Source organism: Dipteris shenzhenensis, chromosome 25 (assembly GCF_047967505.1).
Source record: "Dipteris shenzhenensis isolate YYH24624 ecotype China chromosome 25, Dip_SZ_1.0, whole genome shotgun sequence".
In the NCBI taxonomy this organism is placed as follows: Eukaryota; Viridiplantae; Streptophyta; class Polypodiopsida; order Gleicheniales; family Dipteridaceae; genus Dipteris; species Dipteris shenzhenensis.
In genome coordinates, this window is record NC_141620.1 from 52,914,612 (window position 1) to 52,936,305 (window position 21,694).

General features: G+C 40.9%; 1 protein-coding gene and 1 long non-coding RNA gene across 5 annotated transcripts; one reads left to right on the forward strand and one right to left on the reverse strand.

The window, feature by feature from the left end:
* Positions 1 to 264: 264 nt before the first annotated feature.
* LOC147886050 (uncharacterized) lies at positions 265 to 7,513 on the forward strand. Its single transcript, XM_087396274.1, has 3 exons — positions 265 to 448; positions 6,786 to 6,925; positions 7,349 to 7,513. Exons 1-3 carry the CDS (start codon positions 265 to 267, stop codon positions 7,508 to 7,510), a joined length of 486 nt encoding a protein of 161 aa, XP_087252400.1. The 3' UTR covers positions 7,511 to 7,513.
* Positions 6,077 to 16,489, reverse strand: LOC147886051 (uncharacterized). 4 transcript variants are annotated; one of them, XR_015543465.1, is made up of 6 exons: positions 16,294 to 16,489; positions 8,292 to 8,330; positions 8,014 to 8,159; positions 7,563 to 7,630; positions 7,306 to 7,381; positions 6,077 to 6,157 (listed from the first exon to the last, which is right to left on the reverse strand). It is a non-coding gene; the product is annotated as an uncharacterized LOC147886051 (long non-coding RNA). The 4 variants fall into 4 exon arrangements; XR_015543464.1 differs by having other exon boundaries at positions 7,563 to 7,702; XR_015543467.1 differs by lacking the exons at positions 6,077 to 6,157; positions 7,306 to 7,381 and having other exon boundaries at positions 7,552 to 7,630.
* Positions 16,490 to 21,694: the final 5,205 nt, after the last annotated feature.

Sequence of the window (21,694 nt, forward strand, 5' to 3'; positions counted from 1 at the left end):
AGTATCCAGAAGAATGTTCCAGGAACATGGAATTACAGAGTTCGGTCCTGGTAGTTTTTTCGTACGGGGTGCAACGCCCGAGTAATTTGATGCTCGATTTATATTTGACTGAGCAAGTTGTAGGTTCTAGCATGTGGACAGATCTGTGGGCGTTTAACGACCACGGGGAAATCGCAAGAGGCCTGCTAGAGATGCTACAGTCACAGGAATGATATGTACAAGACTCTCCGACAAGGCAAAAGCAACTTAAGCTACTCCGCTTCTATGGCAGGCCAATCTGCAACATCCTGGAGAGATCGGCCAAACAATGTGGTAGTGGTGGTGGATGCAAGCCATGCGAGTGGACGATGGATAGAGAACGAACAGCTGTTGATTTGGGAGGCGGCACAGCTGCAGCCTGGCGATACGCTCACGCTATTTGGTATTCTCGAAAGTGTCGTCGAGCCAAGTAAGTCCATTCTCCTTGTGTGTGGCCTTACACAATCGTCAAGTTGTCCTAGAAAGGCCTTGGAATGCTACATGGGAGAGACTTGGATTGGTCATGTGTCGTTGGAGTGCTATAGAGGAGACTTGTATGGCCATGTGTGGCATATGTCTATTTTTCGCCTTCCCGGGAGATTATTGTGTTAAGGACCCAAAGCACCTTCCATGTTTTTCATTTGTATTTGGGTTAAAGCCTTTAACTTCTTAGATGGTACCACTTTTATGCTTCTCACTTTAGGTTCCTATTGTGGTTTCGAATTCTAATTAATATTCTTCAAAGTACATATATCTTAAAAAGTATAGTAATATTTTCTAATTTTACCTAAAACTCTCAAAACTAAATAAAAAGTAGTATTAAAAGCAGTGTCAAAGACACTCCTTTGATACCACGAACTATGCTTTTTTGCACAAATTCTTATCATATTTCCTAAGCGATACCCTTCTCTTTCTAAGACTCTCTTCATCCATCTATGTAAAACAAAGAGTCATTCATGTTCCCTAGAGCTTATATGAAAGCCTTTAAGGCTTACGAGAAGACCCTAACCCTAACCTAAATGGTACATATGGTTTACCTCCTATTCACAAGTTATGTTTTATGGCTTTATGCTACTTGCCATTTGAATAAACAAATCCAAATGCTGTTATTGCCTTCACATGCTAAATCATTTATCTCTGTATACTTTTAAGCAAGGCTTGCTAGCCATGAACTAGTCAAATACTCTTCCTCACTTACTAACCATGGACTAGTCAAAGTTACTAGGCAAACACATGTATTAACTGACTTTCTTTGACCAATTAAGGGTTAATGTCAAAAGCTAAAATGACAACATAGCGCTATGTTGCAATCGTTAGCCCATCATTGTGCTTACCATGGATGGTATGCATGTTTATAAGAGATGGGATTGGTAATAATGCTAGTTCACATCCCAATGATGAGCTAATAGTGACACCTACTTTAAACATGCCACATGTGCAACGTGGCAGATTGCATGCACAATAAGTAGGATGGAAATATTTATTCCCTCGACCAACTTCTTATAAGATTGTTTGTGTATTCATTGAAACTAGTGCCACGATCATTATTGCTTCAATGTAATCAAATGTGTCCAAGGAAGTCCCCAACCATTGGATTACTACCTCGTTTATTTTACCATGGGGAATCCAATCTTATTTTTGGGTTCTGGTCATGAAGCATAAAACCCAAATTGTTTGACAAGTTTGTTGACATGATAAATTTACTTCGATTTTATTCCTTGATTTGGATTGGTGATACACGGTTGATATATGTTTTACTTTTCAATTAAGAGATTTTAGCTCATCTTAAAATTAAGAATTCCAACACATTCCAAACTTACCAATATTAAAGTCTAAATCTATCATTCAATGCCTGGTAAAGCTTTGGTGAGTTTTTATAAGGTCTCTTCCCTAGGATACGCTGCTACATTCCATTTGTCTAGTAGCCCTTTAGTTTTTATCTTCTTTGAGTTGAGTTGCCTTTCATTTTGTTATGTTACTTTCTTTTGCAATTGTGTAGACACTTGTACATCTAAGGAGCTCTTCACTTCTCCTTTGAGCTTCTTTTGGAGGATCATTGCAATCTACCATGCTTGTTATTTCATTAAATTAAGGGAATCCTTGATATTGTATAATCTTGATCGTAACATGCCCCCCTGATGGGTGGTCCTCCACCAAATCCTCCATTGCAATGGCTTGGTTGGCTCATGTTCATGAGTCTCTTCTTATCAAAACTCTTCTTCCCAATCCTTACATCATGTTTCTCAACCTTAAATCTCAGATGCTTTGTTTACTCATCAACTAAAAATCTCACATCAAAGCACTTCTTCCCAATCCTTACATCAAGGTTCACATCCCAACAACTCAGATAAGATCTATTTACTCATCCAACCAAAAATACACACACATAATATATTCATGAACCTAGTAAGCTTATTGTTTCAACCATTGGGCTAGTTTGCGAAGTGTCGGCTCCTAAACTAGCCTAGTGGATAGAGCCAGCATGACGGTTATAACTAGTCAAACTTTGGCCTAAACTAGCCCAGTGATTAGGAGCCAACACGATGGTTGTAACCAATCCAAGGGTGTCCTTAACCAGACCAATGGTTGACCTAAACCAACACAATGGTCGAATGGCCAACAAGCTAACTTGTCATCGTGCTTGTCACTTACTAAGTTCTCTCTCTCTCTCTCTCTCTCTCTCTCTCTCTCTCTCTCTCTCTCTCTCATTTACAACAATGCAAATGAAAAGAAAATAGCATAGCATTTTGTGAGAGAAAAAAATACCTAGCAAACAGAGTTGGAGGCCCGACAATTCACTAGCCTATGTTGTGGCAAGCATGAGTATGATATACTCACTGTACTGCTTGTGTCCCATCCACAGCCTTCAAATGTCCTTATTTAGAGAAACTTTTGTATTATTTTGCCAATTTGCCAAAATAATGTCACTATAGTAATGATTTCCTCACTTAGGTTGTTTCTGCTTTCTTGTGTTCTATAATGCCTATAACTACTCACTTCCAGTCAATGTCATATGATCCATTGTCATTTGAATACTATACCATCTATTTTCCTCTTCTTTCAGCCTCCTCTTTGTACCTTTATCAAGCTTTTTAGCTTCCCTATCTTGTAGCCTCTGTTTGCTTCTCATGCAAGCCATAACAAGCTTCAAACCATGATACCCTTCTCTCTTGAATTGAACCGATAACATAGACCCATAGTCTATGAAAAGAGCAATATGAAAAGATGATGACTCACTTAAAGAAAAGATAGAGGCAACCGATGTGGGATGCATCAACTCTAAATCGAACTGCAAGACAAGGGGAAAAAGTAGTACCAAATCAAAGTGCCTGAAGAGGGGAAAGGAAAGCCAAAGGAGAAAACAACAGGAGCATGGAGCCTAGTAGAACGGGGGGGGGGGGGGGAGAAGAACTATCTGAGAGGAAAAAGGGACTTTTAAGAGGGTAAAGGAAAAGGGAACCAAAATAAATGCACGCTTATCTAGTTGAATGGGGCACTTTCGAGAAAAGAAGCGATATGAAGCATACATCCTTTATTGAATAGGATACAACAATTTATTTAAGACCATCAAAAACTTGTTCTATACATACATGCAAACAAATGTTCATTTGAAAGTATAACTTGAGATTTCACACAACTATAGTGTGCAATGTTGCATTATAATTGGATGAGCACATTTGAGGGCATACTCCATGACTTTTTCTACTTTTACGGGCAACTAGAAAGATTGGAAGAAATGGACTCTATACACATGGTAGTCTTAAAACATTGATCTTTCATGATATTACAGCTTGATTAACACTAGAATGGATGTAATATAAAATATTGAATTAATACATGCACTTTAAGACGCAACACCCAATAAAGAAGTATAATCATAATCGCAAAAAGAACATAATTCTTTGAGTAGTGTGCTTTCTTTTATTGGAAAATCTTTATGACATCAAACTAGAAGACAACCTGAACTCAGGTCTTGATATGTTAAACCACCGCGATGGAGGTTTGATTCCCATGTGTGTAGGTTCGCGTGGGTTCACGAGGTTTGTCAACGCATTCGAAAGATATACCAGCTACTTGTAAAAATCCTAAACAATCCATCAGAACCTATATATGTTAGTTGACAGCACATATTAGAAGTGTTACTATTAGATTAATGAATTTGAGAGTAAGAATAATGGCCATAATAGCTTTCAGTTCTTCATAAACTCTGAATTAGCTAATGTATGCTATTTGAACATTTATAATATTCTTTGTCATTTTACATTGCTCCCTTTACCATGCACTTCCTTGCAATAGGGTCCACTGAACATGTGAGATATAAGCATTTCATAATTCACAACATCAAACTTCTTGTCGTGCTATTGTGACTTTTCCTTTTCTTAAACATTTTAGGCCTCATACCACTTGCTCAAGGCTTACCGAGAAGTACAATTTGGTGGTGTGTATCACCAAAGGAGGCAAACATTTTAGGCTTTATAGAAGTCAAGTTTGGTGGCGTGTATGGCCAAAGGAGGCAAACCACAACATCCAAACCTTCCATCTCTTGCGTTGGCTTTCAAAATTGCATGGGTCCCACTTGTGTAAATCTATCTCATTCAAGAAGGAAATGGTTTTATGTCTTAGTCTCATTTCAAGTTTGATATGTGTAGATTAGTTCAAACACTGATTTTATCAAATTATGTTAAGCAACACATGAGTTATGGATCAAGCAAGTTACCCATAGGTAATCTCTCTCCTAAACATCACAAAAAATAGCTACACCCAATCATATTTGGTCCAACAATCAGCTCTTATGCTCCATCTCAATTGTACTTTATCCAAGTACATTGCACCTCTTGTATGGTGTTGTGTTTCACAATACGTTGCATCCCATGATGCATCCTTGGACTCTCCAAAAGTTTGTATTAAGCACACTTCAACCCCATTTGCACTTTTTGTCCCTTAATAGAGCCAACTCGTGTACACGCCAAGTAACTTCAAACATGTTAAGTGATCACGACAATGAATTATGCAACAAAATCCAAGTCACTCTTTGTTCCTCCTCTCAAAACCTCAAGCAAGTCTGAAACTTGGATGTCCACAAATGTATTGTGCCTATGCTCAATTCTACCACGAGCAAAAGGAAAAAGGGTTGGAGCAACACACAAGTCTCTTATGCAATTTGAGAATCAATGACTTGCTCCGATCCCAATTCATCAATCAACGATATTATCACCCTCCCTCCCTTCCTTCACCATGATGTACGGGAGTCACAATATTGCAAAGTCTCTACAACGTTGCAATGGAGCTAGTACATCATCTTGTAAGAGGTATCATGATATATGCTAAAAGAGCAGCATCATGAGATGTTATAGTAGGTATATAATGTGTTAATTGAGAAATGTCCATTCTAAAATAAAATATTGCATGCATGTGAACACATGCACGTGCGTGCGCATGAGAGAGAGAGAGAGAGAGAGAAAGAGAGAGAGAGAGAGAGAGAGAGAGAGAGAGAGAGAGAGAGAGAGACTTTGCCACTAGTTGATTAGTGTTACTAGCATGGAATAATCTTATAGGCCTTTGGAGAGGGGGTTCGCTTGCTATAAACACCATGTTACATTCACTTGGAATGCCATGGATTTTATAATCCTTGAGAGAGAACTCGATTTGATGTATGTAAAGATACTAGTAACTAGTAATAATATTCACTTAACCTTCGAAGCAACTTTTCTACAACAACATTGCATTTCTGAAATAGGAGAATGATCTATTTCAAAGTTAATTTCAGATATATGTATATTTTTAATGATGCCACAAAACAATGGCATAGAAAACTCAATTTGATGTATTCAACGATACTAGTAATAATATTCACTTAACCTTGGAAGCACCTTCTCTACAACAACATTGCATTTCTGAAATAGGAGGAATGATATGTTTCAAAGTTAATTCTAGATATATGTATATTTTGAATGATGCCACAAAACAATGGAATAGAAAACGAGGGCAAACCCTTTGCCAATGTTGAATCAAGATAGTGTTGCAAAATTTGGGACTATTTTTCAAGTTAAACCATATGATGTAGAGCAATTGCCAAAACACATACTTTTTGTCATCTCCAATACACAAGCCTCCAAGGAAACCTCTATTTTTGTAGCCTCTACATCCCACACAAACTTCTCATCATCAATCTCAAACAATGTATGAGACTTTTCAAAGATAGCCTTCTTGATCATAGTCCTAAATAAAGAGGTCCGCCAATCTTGTAACATAAAAGAAATGCCCTCCCAACTACCACTTAAAATAGAGAGTACTTTCCTGTATAAAATCTTAGCCCTTGGAGCCTCACATGACCCATGAGATTGATCCTTCTAAATACTTGAAAAAGGCATTAACATATGCTTAGAACATAAGTTTGCTTGCATGGCATTAATTTTTCCATTCAATGTCTTAATATTTCGTAATGTATTGATATTTCACATTATTGCAATTCAACACAAGATGCCATGAATGGAAACTAATCTATTTGCCACACCCTAGTGTTTGTGAAGTTCTCTCTCTTAATTAAGCTGCCCCTTTTTCTTTACTATTTTTACTCCTATGGCATATGTGGCATTAAGAGCAATATGAGTTGCAAATGTGAGACTTCTTTTTTTAGTTTTAGATTTACAACGTTGATTGAAACCCTAAGATGTAAATACTACTGTTTGATTTCATTTGAGCAAGACATTTACAAGTTTCAAGCGACATGTCAATGCAATATTTATCCTCCGATGAATTTTTTGTAGTGGACTACACGTCTAAGGCAATGGATCCTGATGTATTCAATGGAACTAGCACGAAAATGCTGGAGAGAGAGATTCAACTTGGAATAAGCATTTACCAACAAAGAAGCTTGCATGTGAAGACACTCTGTCAACTAAAACAAGTCTCTCTCTCTCTCTCTCTCTCTCTCTCTCTCTCTCTCTCTCTCTGTGCACACGCACCCACACACGTGCCCCTGCACACATGCCTTGAAAAAGGAAAACACACACATGCCTTGAGAAAGGAAAAATGCAAAGACAACTGCATGTGCAGCATCAGTGCGCATATCCCATTGCCAAAGGGATCGACTGTTTGAGCAGAGTCATGAAAAAAAGAAATCATGATTCACCATACTCTAAATTACTGAAACATTCCTTCCTCAAAAAACTCAAAGCACAAAAAGTATTCCAATTCATTTCCATGTGCCAGCCACAATCCCAAGTTTGATACCAACCAAACACATTTATATGACATTTGACTTCACTGTTATGAATCAGATGGTACCTTGTTTAGCAAATGTGATCTTCATTGCCTTTGCTTGCTGCAGGTTCGTTTTGAAATACTAGTGAAACCTGGTCCTCTGAATAAATCTATATTTGCAGAGATGATGGGGCTTAAGACAACAATGGTGGTTCTAGACAGGTATTTCTCATTGAGAGAGTATCAACTTCAAGGCTGCTTTCCTTATTTAACAAGTCAACAATCTTAAAACACATATAAGCAAAAAAGAGTTTTATCAAATTTTATGGGATTCAACGTACATGAAATCCTTGCAGGACAATGAGAAAGTATGAGAAGTTCCTCTCTGCAAACATTGTAGAAGAGCAGGCTGCAGTCAAGGAAAACAATGTTGAAGCTCAGCACATGCCACAGAATATTGAACAAGCCCAGCCTGCCACAGCTGTTGAAAAGAGAAAACGAGGTGAAAACCATGGGTACCCCAAGACCTCAAAACTTTTATGGCTGTATATCCCATATGAGTTTCCTGTCAAAAGTTTCATATATTTCTAACGAGGCAATCTGATCTTCTTACTTCCATCTTGCAGAAGAATTTACCTTTGCAGTAAGATTGTTCCCAATATTATAAACCTCAGAGAAATAACATGTTGGAATTGGAATCGACTGATAGACATTGTACAGCTCTTCTTACTATTAGAACCTCCAGAACAAGAATATACACAACATAGATAGCATCTTAAAAGCAGAACTTACACAGAGTGAATATCAAAGCTGTCATCCTTCTAACTACATGCAACTTGCAGGGTTGGCACAATCCCCCACTCCATGGTGTGATGCTCTATGGCCATTGTATTGTCCCAGCGCAGTTACAGAAACCTCGTGTGGATTAAATGCACCTTCTGCAAGATCATCTTTTTCAGTTGATGCCCAAGACAGATCGCATATTGAATTTATTCCTATGGGAACAAGTTACTCCCAGGGTGACAATCAGTCATCTCAAAGGCCTGCTAGTTCTAAAAGTACACGCTCACCAAGTATGTATTCTGATGATGCAAACCAGACCCCTGTATCTATTGATCTCAGTTGTCCCAGCACACCCAGCAGCAACGATAGCCCAAGCCAACCAATATATGCAAGAGCCAGAAGGCCAGTTCAGCAAAAACTGCAACTTGTAATGCTGGAAAAGGCCACTGAGAAAGATATTTCTTCAGAGCTCACTGGACACGGAACATCTTTGAAAGATGTTACACAGAAAAACACAGTCGGAGTTACAAAAGAACAAATATTGTATGGAAAAGTTATCATCGCCATGAAACCTGAACCATTGAATAATAGTAAAACAGACTGTAAGAGGGTTTATTGTTGTGGCAACAATGCATTAAGTCCATCTCAGAAAACCAAACCATTTGAATTCATAGAGCTCCAGAAGGCTATCAGTAGCTTCTCAAAAGATGGGAATACCATTTTGAAAGGCACCCTCGCTGATGGTCAAGTAGTTGTCATCAAAGAGCACAAGATCGCAGGTGAACTGTTTTTGTCTAAAGCAAAGCTGCTTGCTAGAGCACAGCACCCAAACATTGTAAAATTGATTGGGTTCTGCATGGCGGGATGCATTCTGGTGTACGAGGATACCAGCGATAAATCACTGGAGTGGCATTTATCAAGTAAGCTAAAAACACTCGATCAAAGGCTTTGTTGTGACACAAAATCCTTAGTATTGATTCCCATGCTTAGTTTCTACATGTCAGTGAAACACTTAGTTAAACTAAGTGTTTACTTGTATGATGTCGCCTTCTGATTCCCATGCTTAGGTTCTACATCAGTGTCTTATCATTTTATACTCACGGAATGTGCTATCATGCAGATAGTGATCCAAATACATTCAATTGGGCTGCCAGACAAAAAGTAGCAGTTGGAACAGCAAGAGGATTGTGCTATCTACACAAAGGGTGTTGTTTTGATCCAATTACACACGGAAGCCTGACATCAAAGAATATCCTTCTCGATCATAGTTTTGAAGCAAAGGTTAGAAGCACCTGCCTGGTGTTTGTTTCTTTCTTGTTCCATTGGGGAGGGAGACAGCGGGGACAAGAAATGGGGGTGTGTGGGTGTATGTAGGTGTGGGTTGGCGTTGGGGTTGGGAGGGGGGGCGATATATTCAACAGCTGAAGTAAGTGACCTCTTGAAGGACTTCTGTAATATTTCTAAGCCTTAAAGTAACATAAATTGCTAATAAGAAAGCACTTAAAGATTAAGAGTAAAAACCCGAAGAAATGGGAACCACCATTACGTTTAATGGTCTAAGAAAACTCAATGTTCCACCATAATTTTCACCTTCTCTGATCACATCCTTCCATCATCATTGTCATATTTGTCCATTCTTGAAAATGGTACTCTCTTATTCTGCCTTCATAGCGCCAATGGCTTGTTTCTTCGAGTACAATACCTACTCTCAAATTAAGTAGTCATTACTATGTTGGCAAATTGACTCCTTATTGCCAATGTACTACCATGATCAGAAAATCCATAGGTACTTCAACCTGTTTACATGTGAATCTTGTTATGGGACATCTTGCATCCGTCACCATCACCTTAACTGATATTTCCATTAGTGCTTCAACTTTGTATTTCTCTGTGTGTTTTGGACAAGATGGTGAATATATTGAGAACACAAATATTGCACTATCACTAGCGGTATAGAGTATAAAACAATTCCTCAGTTCTTATCATATGTTGGATTTTTATGGTCATGTGCTCTTTACTATAAATGGACTTTCCAAAACTCAGCTTTTATATTGGTTTCTATTTTATTGTTTATCAATATGCATGAATGATCACTTCAACAAGAAGTGCTATTTGATCACGTCAATACTGAACATCACAAATAGGCCTTCCATTATTAACCAATTCCAGCTACATTCGTTCCATAACAGATTGCAGAGAGTGGGTTGAAGTGGCAGTGGAATGAAGCTCCAACTGAAACATGTGTTATTGGCGCAATTGGGTAAGCTATCTAGATATATCTTCTTCTCTCTTGAGTAAAAAATAAATGCTTCTGTTGCACTCCGCACGGAAATATGGATTGTTGAAGGCCTCCATCCCCCTTTCAATGGCAACAACTTGAATCACCTATCAAAAATATGGACTGATATATCATAAAGAATTGGAAGGCCTTCATCATTTTTTTAAAGGCCTCATGTTTGAATGATCCTAGAGATGCAATGAACATGCAAACAAGAGAAATTAGACAAACCTCTAAATGCTTATAGATCCACTGAGTAGCAGTCCTATTTATTTTTTTAATTTTAAATTTTTATTTAATTTTTTAATTGTTATTTTTTGCTTTCATTAAACTCCCCTCACTTTCTTTGTTTAGCAATTTTTTCCTTATTCCTTATTTTCTTATTCTTTTTACTATTCAATTTTATTTTTTAATTTTACTTAAATTCCCTCTTTTCCAAATTTCCCATTTCCCCTATTTTTCCTATTGTCCCTAATTTTTTATATTTTATCCTAAATTCCTAACTTTTTTCTAATTATCTCCTTTTTCCTTTAAATTTTTTCTTATTTTAGCCTAATTTCATTACAGTTCTTGTTTCTCATTTAACTTCTTTTCTAATTCCCTCTACTTTTTATTAATACTTCTCCTTTCTCAAAAATTTTACCAAATTTCCTTAAGTTTTTCCTTTTATTTCCTATTTCTCCCTAATTATTTCCTAATTATTTCTAATTTCCTTCCTAATTATTCCCCTATTTATTTCCTAATTATTTCCTATTTCTCCCTAATTTTTTCTAATGTTGTCTAACCTAATTATTCCCCTATTTTCCCTATCCCCCCTCTCCTAAAACTTTAATTTTTTGCCTTGTATTTTTTTTCGTAAATTTATTGTTTTTTTTGTAGAATTTCCCTTTAATTTATTCTTTTACTTCGCTCCTTTTATTTCATATGAAATTCCTTTTCCTAAATTTTCTAATAATTATTTTTATAAAGCTATTTTATTTGTTCTATTTTGTCCAGTCCCTACCCGCTAGCACTTACTACCCTACTTCCTCCCTACTCTAGACAAGGTTTAGATCACGTGCATGGAACTGATCCAAGAAAGCACGGCTAATCCATGAAAGGTAATGCTATTATGAGAGAGCTAGGCGTTAAGGGAAAGCAGCCTATTTGGGGCATGGCTTCTAAGGGAGGGCTTTGATTAGTAGATTGTTTTAGAGCACTCAGTGTACTGTTCTGAGCTCTAATATTATAGATTTAGTGTTTTAAGTTTGGGTTGTCCATGACTGCCACGTGGCATAATCCGGAGCTGAAGAGCATGGCAAGGAAGCTCATAGCTGCCATGGAAGAGCTGAATGACACAAGCAAGCTAATTACATCGACTGTTAGTCCATTGAAACGTGTTGCAAATCGAAAGATACATGAAAGAAACAGCAAGCAAATAAGGAAGTAGCACTTGAACTGTACAACAGAAAAGAGATGAACAGAACCAGAGAGAGAAAACACAAATAAGACGCCGGTAGACAGAAATGATTCGTCAATGTAGCCTGAAGGGATGAGCCTGGGAAAGGTGTCCAAGGAATGTTTGAAATTCTCTAGTCTTACTATTAGATCCAGAGTAAGAATAATGGCCGTATTGGCTTTTAGCTCTTCATAAACTCTGAAATAGCTAATGTATGCTCTTCCTGCTTTGGTTGTGCAAAAAACAAGTGGTTTCAAGTCTTGCCTACATCTAGTACGTGCTTGAAACATGCAACGGTAATCTAATCGTGTAATTCACAGCAAGACCTTCTTTAACCTTTAGCGAGGAATTAGCGTTGTTTACCATAGAGAGAGAAAGGAGATGAGGGTAGAGAGAGAGTAGAGTCGACAATCGATTGGGTCCCTGTACCCACTGAGAAGGGAGAATTTGCTTTATACTTGAAGAACTAAGAAATACAAAGAACACTCTTTGAGAGAGCACGGAACGCGCTTCTAAAGAGCTCACTGTGCACACGTATAGCAGACCCAAAGACATGAGAGGCAACGCCGACCAATACTGAGACCTTGATGATGTCCACACTGACGATGTAGGATGCTTCTGCAAGGCAAGGGAGAGGCTTGTGCTGTCCACCGGAATGCAGGGTTACTGCATGAGTGAGAGAGTGAAATCTAGGAGTGATAGATCCTATGAGTGAGCTGAGAGATGACTGAAATATAGAGCTGAGAGTGAGCTGTGTAAACCGTAAAAGAGAGCTGAGGAAACTGTGTCCAAACCTCTCTCCGTTTGCTGGTCCAAACCTCCGACTGTTGTGCTGCATGGTCACCTTCAGATCAGGCTGAACTGATGGCCAAGGGACTGAGGCTAGAGCAGGGCCAGATCTGAGGAGTTCAGGGGCTGCACAAGGAGGCTGAAGTGGAGCTGTAGGAGAGCTGAAGGCAGGAGCAAACTCAATGCTTCAAAAGGGCAGCAAGGGGGCCCTTTTATAGGGCTGGAACTGAGCGAACCCAGTCTGTAAACAGCCAACTGGGTCAGTCTGTTTTACAAACTGGTTGGCCTACAACCAGCCTATAAAAGCCCTCCCTGGCTCATTTGCCAAGGGAGTTTTTGGGCAGCCTGCTTCCCTGCTTACCTGTCAAGCCTTTGGGGACCCTAAAGGGCTCCTAACCTAGGCTAAGACCTAACCTATAAGATGGAAACACTTAACCTACTGTTCTCCAGTGGGTACTAGTGAACAAGAACTGAATTGTTGACTTGACCTAAGGCTGAGAGACTGACCTACGTAGCTTGTACCTGACTGTCCCTAGACAAGGGCTCACAAAGGGGTCACAGCATACGACAAAATCTCATATCTGGGAACTATAACACACTTGTCGATATAGCCAGTGTGTCACCTTGAACCCAAGTGCAGGGGTGCATGTGACAGTGCTGTGAAATAGCATCCGTAGGTTCTAGTGCTTGCCTCTGGATCATTTCGGATTCGTTGACAAACTTAATGAACTCACGCACATGGCAACCAAACCTCCATCGTGGTGGTAAAACATATGAAGACCGATCCAGGTGGCCTTCTAGTATGATTCATGTTGCATAGATTTGCCAATAAAAGAAGGTACACTACTCAAAAACTCATGTTATTTCTATGTTGTATTCGTTTGTTGGGTGTTGCATCTTAAGGTGTGATTCACAGCACAGATAATTTGGTTATGTACGCCAATATGATGCAAATGCAAAAGGAATGGTAAAGAAAAAATTGCTAAGGTAGTCAAGCCCAACAAGCTTAAAGGGTTGAATAGCATAGCCTTCTGAGTGCTTAACCAGTGTAAGGGAGCCAACACCTCGCAATAGAGACTTTACATCAAGCAAAACTCGTATGAGCCAGAGGCGACAATACCATTGAAACAGGTGAGCCAGACCATAGTGCAGCAAAGTCGCAGCTAGCAGGGATTATAATGCAACCAAAGAAGCTGTCAAAGAACTTTGGCACTACAAGGAGAGCTGGAGGAGGACTCAAGCTCCTAAGAGCAAATACATCCCCAATCCATCTTGATTAAGGTATCCTTAGACAGTACCACAGTTATGGGGCTTGAAACAGTAAGCTCAAGTCGGAAGCTCTAAAGGCATTTCAATTCTTCTCATTGAGATGTTGTAAAATTCCTAGGTAATTATGCCACACAGATCAGAGATCCTCAAGGAGGGACGCTAGTTTGACTAGGCACGTCAACAAGCCACCTGCGCTTATGTTAATTGTTGTTGCCTTGAAAATGGGGTAATTCATAGGATCAGGATCATGACAGAGAGCCGTAGGCCATATCCCTTTTATCCCCCTAGGTGGTAGCAACCGAGGTGGAAACCACCCTTTGACGACCAAGTGGAAAATTAGATCCTTAGTACAACTTGGCTTCATATTTTGTCTTTATGTACAATGGCTGATTAAAGCAACATGAATCCTCATGTTTGCATTAGCATTGGCACTGCCGATGCCCCTGCCACTGCTTGTGTGAACTCATTTCCCATACAGGCATTTGGGCCACTCCCCTGAGCCTGCAGGATTTAGGGGAATTGAAAGCCCACAGTATTAAAGACATGGTCAGGTCAATGGATCAGGATCAGGACCAGGTGAACATATCAGCATGAGAGTCTGTGCCCACAGCATTGTGCATGCAAGTAAACATTGCTAAATGATCACTCGTACAACAGATAAACAAGACTCATGGGGAAAAAACGCAATTTGTGATAACTAATACAAACAGTAATTCTCTATGGACATGAAGCATGGGATTGAGATCAATGTAGACTTGGAAAAGAAGAAGTTGAAACCATGCTTGTTGATTGATACCTGGAATTCAACTTTGGCCTATCAGCAGTTAGAGCTTCATTCAAACTGTATGTATAGCAAAAGAGCATGTTTGGTACACATGCTGTCATTGACAGCACAGCAACCGTATAAACTTTGGTGTAGCAAAGTGTGATAAAAAGGGGAAGAAGGCAACGCCATTGAAGAAAAGTGCACTAGTGCTAACTTTTGTCAGCGAATAGAAACACATGGACCCCTAGCTCTTCTATGAGTAATTTTTGTGTATGGCCTCCACTTTCTCCCAATATATTCTATAAGTGCTAGACATGATATCAACGCTAATGTCATCGATGTCCTTCCATCAAGAAGTTTCTGCCCACTGCACTGTTACTCAGCAGTTTTCAAAGTCGTTTCTAAGGTTGATTTCAAATGCAAAAAATTATGACACGTATGCATCATTGTTCCTCCAGCGACCCCCACCCTTCGCCCAAGTTTTGACAAAACTCAGTTCAGGTCACTTGATCTTATTACGAATCAAACAATGCCCATCCACCAACAATGTCTACCCCCTTCAACCCTTAGCATGGTCTATTATGCTAGTTGTCCACAGTCAAGTGCATGTGATTGAGCGCGTTATCTGTCCATGCAGTTATCTATATGACCCATTTTTTGGGATGATCTGTGTGCAGAGATTTTGCTCTTGAGTACACACTCGACCCAAAAGCTGATGTGTATGCTTTTGGTATAATCTTGCTCGAGTTGATCACTGGACGCAAAGCAAATCAATTGCTAGCTCAAAGATGTTCCTTAATAGTGTGGGTAAGCAGGCAACCACAGAACCAGAAGTAGATTTAATATTTGCAGCAAAATAGGTTTTCTAGGCATATGCTGGCCCATATGTCCTGCAACCAACCTCTAAAAGATGCCATCTTTAAGAATTTTAAAAAGCATGATCTCAAGAACAAGCATAATGTTAGTGTAGACTTCTTTTTGCAGGCAAGACCTCTGGTTCAAGCTGCAAAAATGCATGAATTGCTGGATAAGCGAGTTAAAGATTCGATAAACGAGGAACAACTGGGCTTTATGGTACATGCAGCGTCTCTGTGCATTAATATCGACCCTCTTAAGCGGCCAGAAATGAGTCAGGTCAGTATTTCTGATACCCTGGAGATTCATTACAAACCTTGAATCAAGAATAAACCTAAAAGAAAAACAATAGCATGTTTACCACTCATATATAATCCAAATAACTTTTTATTTTTTTTAAAAATAAAGCTATCTACCCAAGGCAGCTCACAGCTCTAGTAGATCTAGCAGCAGCTGGTCAGTGCAAAACTGTCGTATAATACTTGATTAAAGATATTAATGTCCAGAGAATCTGTATTCCCGAAAACAAATTACATATAATCTTTAATACTAAAATAAGATCACATGGATATGGAGACAGAAAAAACAAGAGGGAATTCGCTAAATAAATAAGATAATTTTATATTTAAAAACCAAGTGGAAAACGACCTCCAAGTTTTGCTAAAAGCAGCGAGAAAGTGCTAACTATGAATGTTTTGTGGCAAAGGCCGACATACTGTGACAAGTAATGAATGCTATGATTTTTTCTTCAGGTGCTTCATATATTGGAAACAGGCCAAAGGGATATGAGGCGTTCAAAATCGAGCGAAGCGTTGAAACCAGCCGAAGGTGCAAGCAAAGGTGCTAACCGTCGACAAGGCCACTCTCATCAAGTCACGAGGAAAGTGGAATTACCTAGTGCAAATACTCCGATGGAAAGACCCATTTTACGCGCCGATTCCGGATGTCTTCCGTTTAGGCAACCAACATACTCGTAGTATTATGCCTCACAACCACGGCACCATCAACGACGCACCAGGCATCCTCCACCGCCTCCACAACCATGAAAGCACCACATTCTTGCACAAAACATTTGTTCTTTGCACGTGTGCTGACGTCCTTCAAATGTCACACGAATCACGTGCTGCTATCAAAGTGGCATACTTTGCATGTGCAGACGCCCTTCATGAGATACCTACCACGAGAATAGACACCCCTCTAATTATGCATCGGACATGGCACCTGGGATGATATATTATCAACATGCCGGGATAGGGTGTGTATGGGCCACGACAACAAACACCCGGGTAAGTAACTATAATTAAGAGCAAATGGGTGCTTGCAGACTTGGTTGCTCTTCGGGCCCTTGCTCACGTGTACTATTATTGTTTAATTTGGCTCATCCTAGCTGCCATGTCAGATATATAAATATTCACAAGTTTCCAAGTACGAGGTGACAAAGACAGGTGACGCACATGGCATGAACACACCCTTAACGTAACTATTTCAGTTATTTTACAATTACTACTAACAAAACAATTGCATTCCCATCAATACCCATTATGTTATTCATAATAACAAGAAATTTTGGATCTTTTTTACATTAAGTATTATATTTTTCCAATGCTTACAATTATAATGGCTTCTTCTTTTCAAGGGCATTCAAATGAGTACCCATCTTGTATAGTTTCAATCCTTCATAATGAAAATCTTGATTAAAGTAGGATTCCCACTCTCCACCTTTAACTTAAGCCCTTATTTTCTATTTTTCAACTTGCTTGCCTTCACAAAAGGTCCATAAAGTACTTATTTCTATTGGGGTTAGCATCTTTAACATGGCATTAAGAGATTTAACATAATTAGACCCCTTGAACCCCAATGGGAATGCAAACTTCCATTAAAATCCTTAAGCACAATCTCATCAAGTTATTTACCATTATTAGCCAGTAAAACTGTACTAAACATTAGCATTCATAAACGCTTCACACAAGATACCCCTCGTGGCCCCTAAGTGAACTATTATGTCATGGATCTTTAATCAAACAAGTTCGATATCCTCTTTGCACAATGAGGTGCTAAGGTGTGTTAACATCCACAGAGAACATCGTCGAATGCAGCGTAACCAGTGATTAGAGGTGATTAGGCTTCATGATTTACTTCAACAGTTGCAGCCATGGAAGGAGTATAGTACAAGCTTAAGGAGAGCCCCAAATACCCCCAACAATCACAGGTTGCAGGTTCCAACTGCAAATTGCCACAAAATGTGGCTAATGCGTTGAATTGCCTCACGAGGGTTAAGCCGCAAGTAGCCCAAGATCAGCCTCCCCACTCTAGGTTTTGAGCCTCACACAAGGGGTTTGAGCGGGCTTGGAGGCGCGAGGCTAACACAAGCGCTATTTGAGGGCTGGTTAGGAGCACCTCCAAATGCCAGGCTTGTCCCAAGCGCTCTTATATGGTTAACACAAGTGCTATTTCCAACAGTAGGGAGAAACGGAAAGGATAGCAATATGCCTTGGCACCCTACGGGCCCAAGAGCCTTTTAATGTAAAGAAAGGGAGAGTGCTAAAAGGAAAAGGGTTGCCCCTCCCTTCCAAAGGTGACATGTATAAAAGACCAAATGGTTGACTTTGGTCTTCATTGTTGTATGTACAAGTTTGGAATACAAGCTCCCTCTTCTCTTTCAAGAGTGTCTTTGGGCGTTATCTTGTCTCTTTCGTAGTGCCTTTGTGTTTGCGACCCCATCCCCCTTCACCCTCTCTTCCCCTTCTCCTTCTCCCTCCCTTCTACCCTCTCTTCTTCCCTTTCCCCTTTCCCTCTTTCTCTCGTGGAAACACACTGCGACAATCCGGAAGCCACTTGTGTGACACAAGTGGATGGCTCACGCTTACATTGCTCTCACAAGGAAGTAGCTTATCCCGTCGGTCTGGCACCCGTGGCCTTAGCCCTACCCCCACGACCACTGCTATAATATTATCTCGTCAAGCAATGCCTTCAGTTATCCCCACATCCGTGGCCGTATTCATATCTCCTTGATCCATATATCCCGTCGATCGGCGCAGTAAGCTCATCCTCACAACTGTTGTCATCTTACTATCCCCACACCTATCGCTATGCCATTATCCCGTTGACCCCGTTATCCCTCCGATCATTGTCTTAAGCTTATTCCTATGTCCGTGGGGTTACCGCCTGCATTCTATCCCAGTGACCAACGCATTAGGTACTATCCCGCTGCCCGTTGCTATATTGGTATCCCGTCGACTGGTGCATTAATCTATCCCTTTATGATCGTTGCCATAGAGCTATCCCTACGACTATGGGGATACCTCTCGAGTAGTCCAAAATAGAAATTATAGAACTATAGTTCAGCCTGAGTGTGCCCTGTTAAAGGTCTCATACATGCGCTTGCGGTCCGGAAGAATTTTGTCCAAGGATCTAGGGCCTAAAGATAGTGCTTTGAGCTACGCTCAGCCCACCTTTCGCCCTAGCTTGGTCAATCTGATCTGGAAGCTCGATTTCTAGCTCCCAGTTTATAATAGGACCCCAACAGGAGGATCCATCCATCTTTGACAAGACAGAGAGCTTGGATGAGGTGATGCAAGACCCCTCGGGTCCAAGGGCTTCCGAAGCCCCCTTCACTAGTGTGGCCTCTCCCAACTCTCCTGCTCCTTCTGTAGCATCCCCTGGAGGTTAAGAGGTACATTCTCCAACATGTTCGAATGTTTAGGCCAAACAGAGTCAGTAGACATTGAGTGCATGTCAGTGGGAAGGGAAGGTCAACAACAACCAGCTCCTAAAATGTAGACAAGGACTGAAACCACCTTTGTGGACCCAGGACCCTCCTCCTTCGCAAGGGACTCTCAATGGGAATGCATGGATGATGAAGATCCATGGATGAGGAACTTCTAAGGACAAGACCCCAGCCAAGGAGATGCGAGAGGCTCTCAAAAAGGGGTGTCTTATGAACCCCCAACCGTCCCTGTGCCCTCGACTTTCGTCAACTATGTGGCTCTAGAAGCTCCACCCTATCACCCATTGCATGGAACCACCGTGCCCATGCCCCATGACCCACCGCCTCCAGAAGTCCGACCGTTTCCATCCGTACCTATTGCTCCAATGAATGTAGGCCTTGGCACATCCGTCCCAATGTCGGTACTAGCAACTCAATGGATTCCTCCACCAGAGCCAAGCTTAAGGCCACCCCTACATCTCGTTAGGCCCACAATGGCACCGTCTCCAGCAACTGCCCAAATAGTGCTAATTGATGAGGCAATGTGCATCCTAGTGAATGCCCTAGGAAGGGGGGCCACACAACCTCCACCCGCCCCAGTGTTTCCCACAAGGATCATGAATCACGACCCATACCCATCTCCAAGTTAATGACCAAATTCCTTGGGGAAGGAGACCCGGTCTCCCACGTTGAGAGATTTGAGCAAATATGTGAAGCCTTTAGAGCTCCTGGAGATCTAGAAATGGTTAATGCGTTTGGTCTCAGCTTGGATGGAAAAGCAAGCCAATGGTATAGGGCTCTCACCTCGAAAAAAAAAGTCCACTTGGAGACTCTGAGAAAAGCCTTCATTGTGGGGTCCGCCCCCAGTGGACATAAATGGAGCCCAATTAGCCAGTTATATGACGTTCAGGATCCTTGTCGATAGGTGGTTGGCTAGGACATGGGTTTTTCCTTTACATACAACGATTTTGAAGTCAAACTCTATAAGGATCAGCATCCACCTAGTGATGCGTCTAGTCATGTAGGGTTTGTTGACCAAGTATAACAATGCTTGATGGTCCACGAAGAAGACAAACTTGTTAGCCAACAAGTAGTGCCTGAACTTCTTGATTGCATAGACCATAGAGAGACCTTCCCTCTCGGTGGTAGTGTAGTTAACGTCGGCCTTGTTTAGTTGGCGGCTTGCAAAGTGTACTGGGTAATCTAAATTATACTCCTTGGCAATGGTGCCAAAAATGTTGTGGTCTCAGTGGTGACACGTGTCATGGGGATGTTGAAGATATGTCGATGGATCCTCCACTCCAAGCTACTCCTTGTGGGAGTAATGCAAGGCACGAGTCATCCGCATGTGTCACTCAAGTAGCCTCCGGATTGTTGCAATGTGTCTCCACGAGAGAAAGAGGAAAGTGAGAGAGGGGAGAGGAGAGGGGAGAAGGGAAGGAGATGGAGAAGGAGAAGGGAAGAGGAGAGTGAAGGGGGATGGAGTGGCAAACACAAGGGCACTACAATGGAAACAAGGGAACGCACCCAAAACACTGTCTTGGAAGAGAAGAGGGAGCTTGTATTCAAACTTGTGCAAACAAAAATGAAGACCAAAGTCCACTTTGGCCTTTTATATGTCACCATTTGAAGGGAGGGCCAACCCTTTTCCTTTTAGCACTCTTCTTCTCTTTTACAACCAAAGGCTCTTGGGCCCATAGGGTGCCAAGGCATATTGCTATTCTTTCCATCTCTGCCTACTAGCAGAAATAGCACTTGTGTTAACCATATTAAAGCGCTTGGGACAAACTTGGTATTAGGAGGTGGTCCTAACCGGTTCCCAAATAGCGATTGTGTTAGCCTCATGGCTCTGAGGCTTAGGTGATTTGGGGCTCAAACTCCCTAAGTGCCCTCACGCCTTAAACCATTTGTGCTTCAAATCCCACGCATGAGGCTCAAAACGTGGAGTGACGAGGCTTAACTTCCTCGAGACACTCCACGAAAACCCTACACATTGCCTGGAATCTTTTGCTTCGAAATATTTGGGGATCAAACTCCCTGAGTTTGAGCTGTACTCCTTTCATGGCTATTTTGTTGGCGTGGCTATTTTTGTGGACGTAGACCTAAAATGTGGACGTTGCCTCCAATCATTGGTCTTGGTGTTAGGTTGAACATACAACCTATGCCTGGAATCCTTGGACTTTGGGTATTCGGGGATCAAACTCCCTGAGTTTAAGCTATACTCCTTCCCTATGCACATTGCTTGCAATCACTGGCCTTGCGGTTTTTGGGGATCAAACTCCCTGAGTTTGTCCGTTGAAGCACGTTGGCATTCATTTTTCGCTTGGAGGAAAACGGTAAGTTCCTTCTCTTGCGGCAAGAGATCGTGTAGAGATCAGATCTGTTGTTCTTGATGCTCCTGTGATCGGGCATACTGCGCCTCTACCTGCATTTTTTGTTCTAGCGTTGTTCACAGGTTCGACTTTGCCTTGTCGGCCTAGTCCATGAGCATCTAGATTAGGGATCTACTTGTGGCAAGGTCGTCTTTTAGCTTCGTAAGAGCTAGCTCGAGCTCCTCAACTTTGGCTCGATACTCCTCCACTCTTTGTA

Excerpts from the sequence above, each read along its gene's own strand:
- LOC147886050 (XM_087396274.1), top strand. The coding sequence starts at position 265 with ATGGCAGGCCAATCTGCAACATCCTGGAGAGATCGGCCAAACAATGTG. Across the intron at positions 449-6,785 it reads CGAAAGTGTCGTCGAGCCAA|TGGACTACACGTCTAAGGCA; the intron begins GTAAGTCCATTC and ends AATTTTTTGTAG. Across the intron at positions 6,926-7,348 it reads CACTCTGTCAACTAAAACAA|GTTCGTTTTGAAATACTAGT; the intron begins GTCTCTCTCTCT and ends TGCTTGCTGCAG.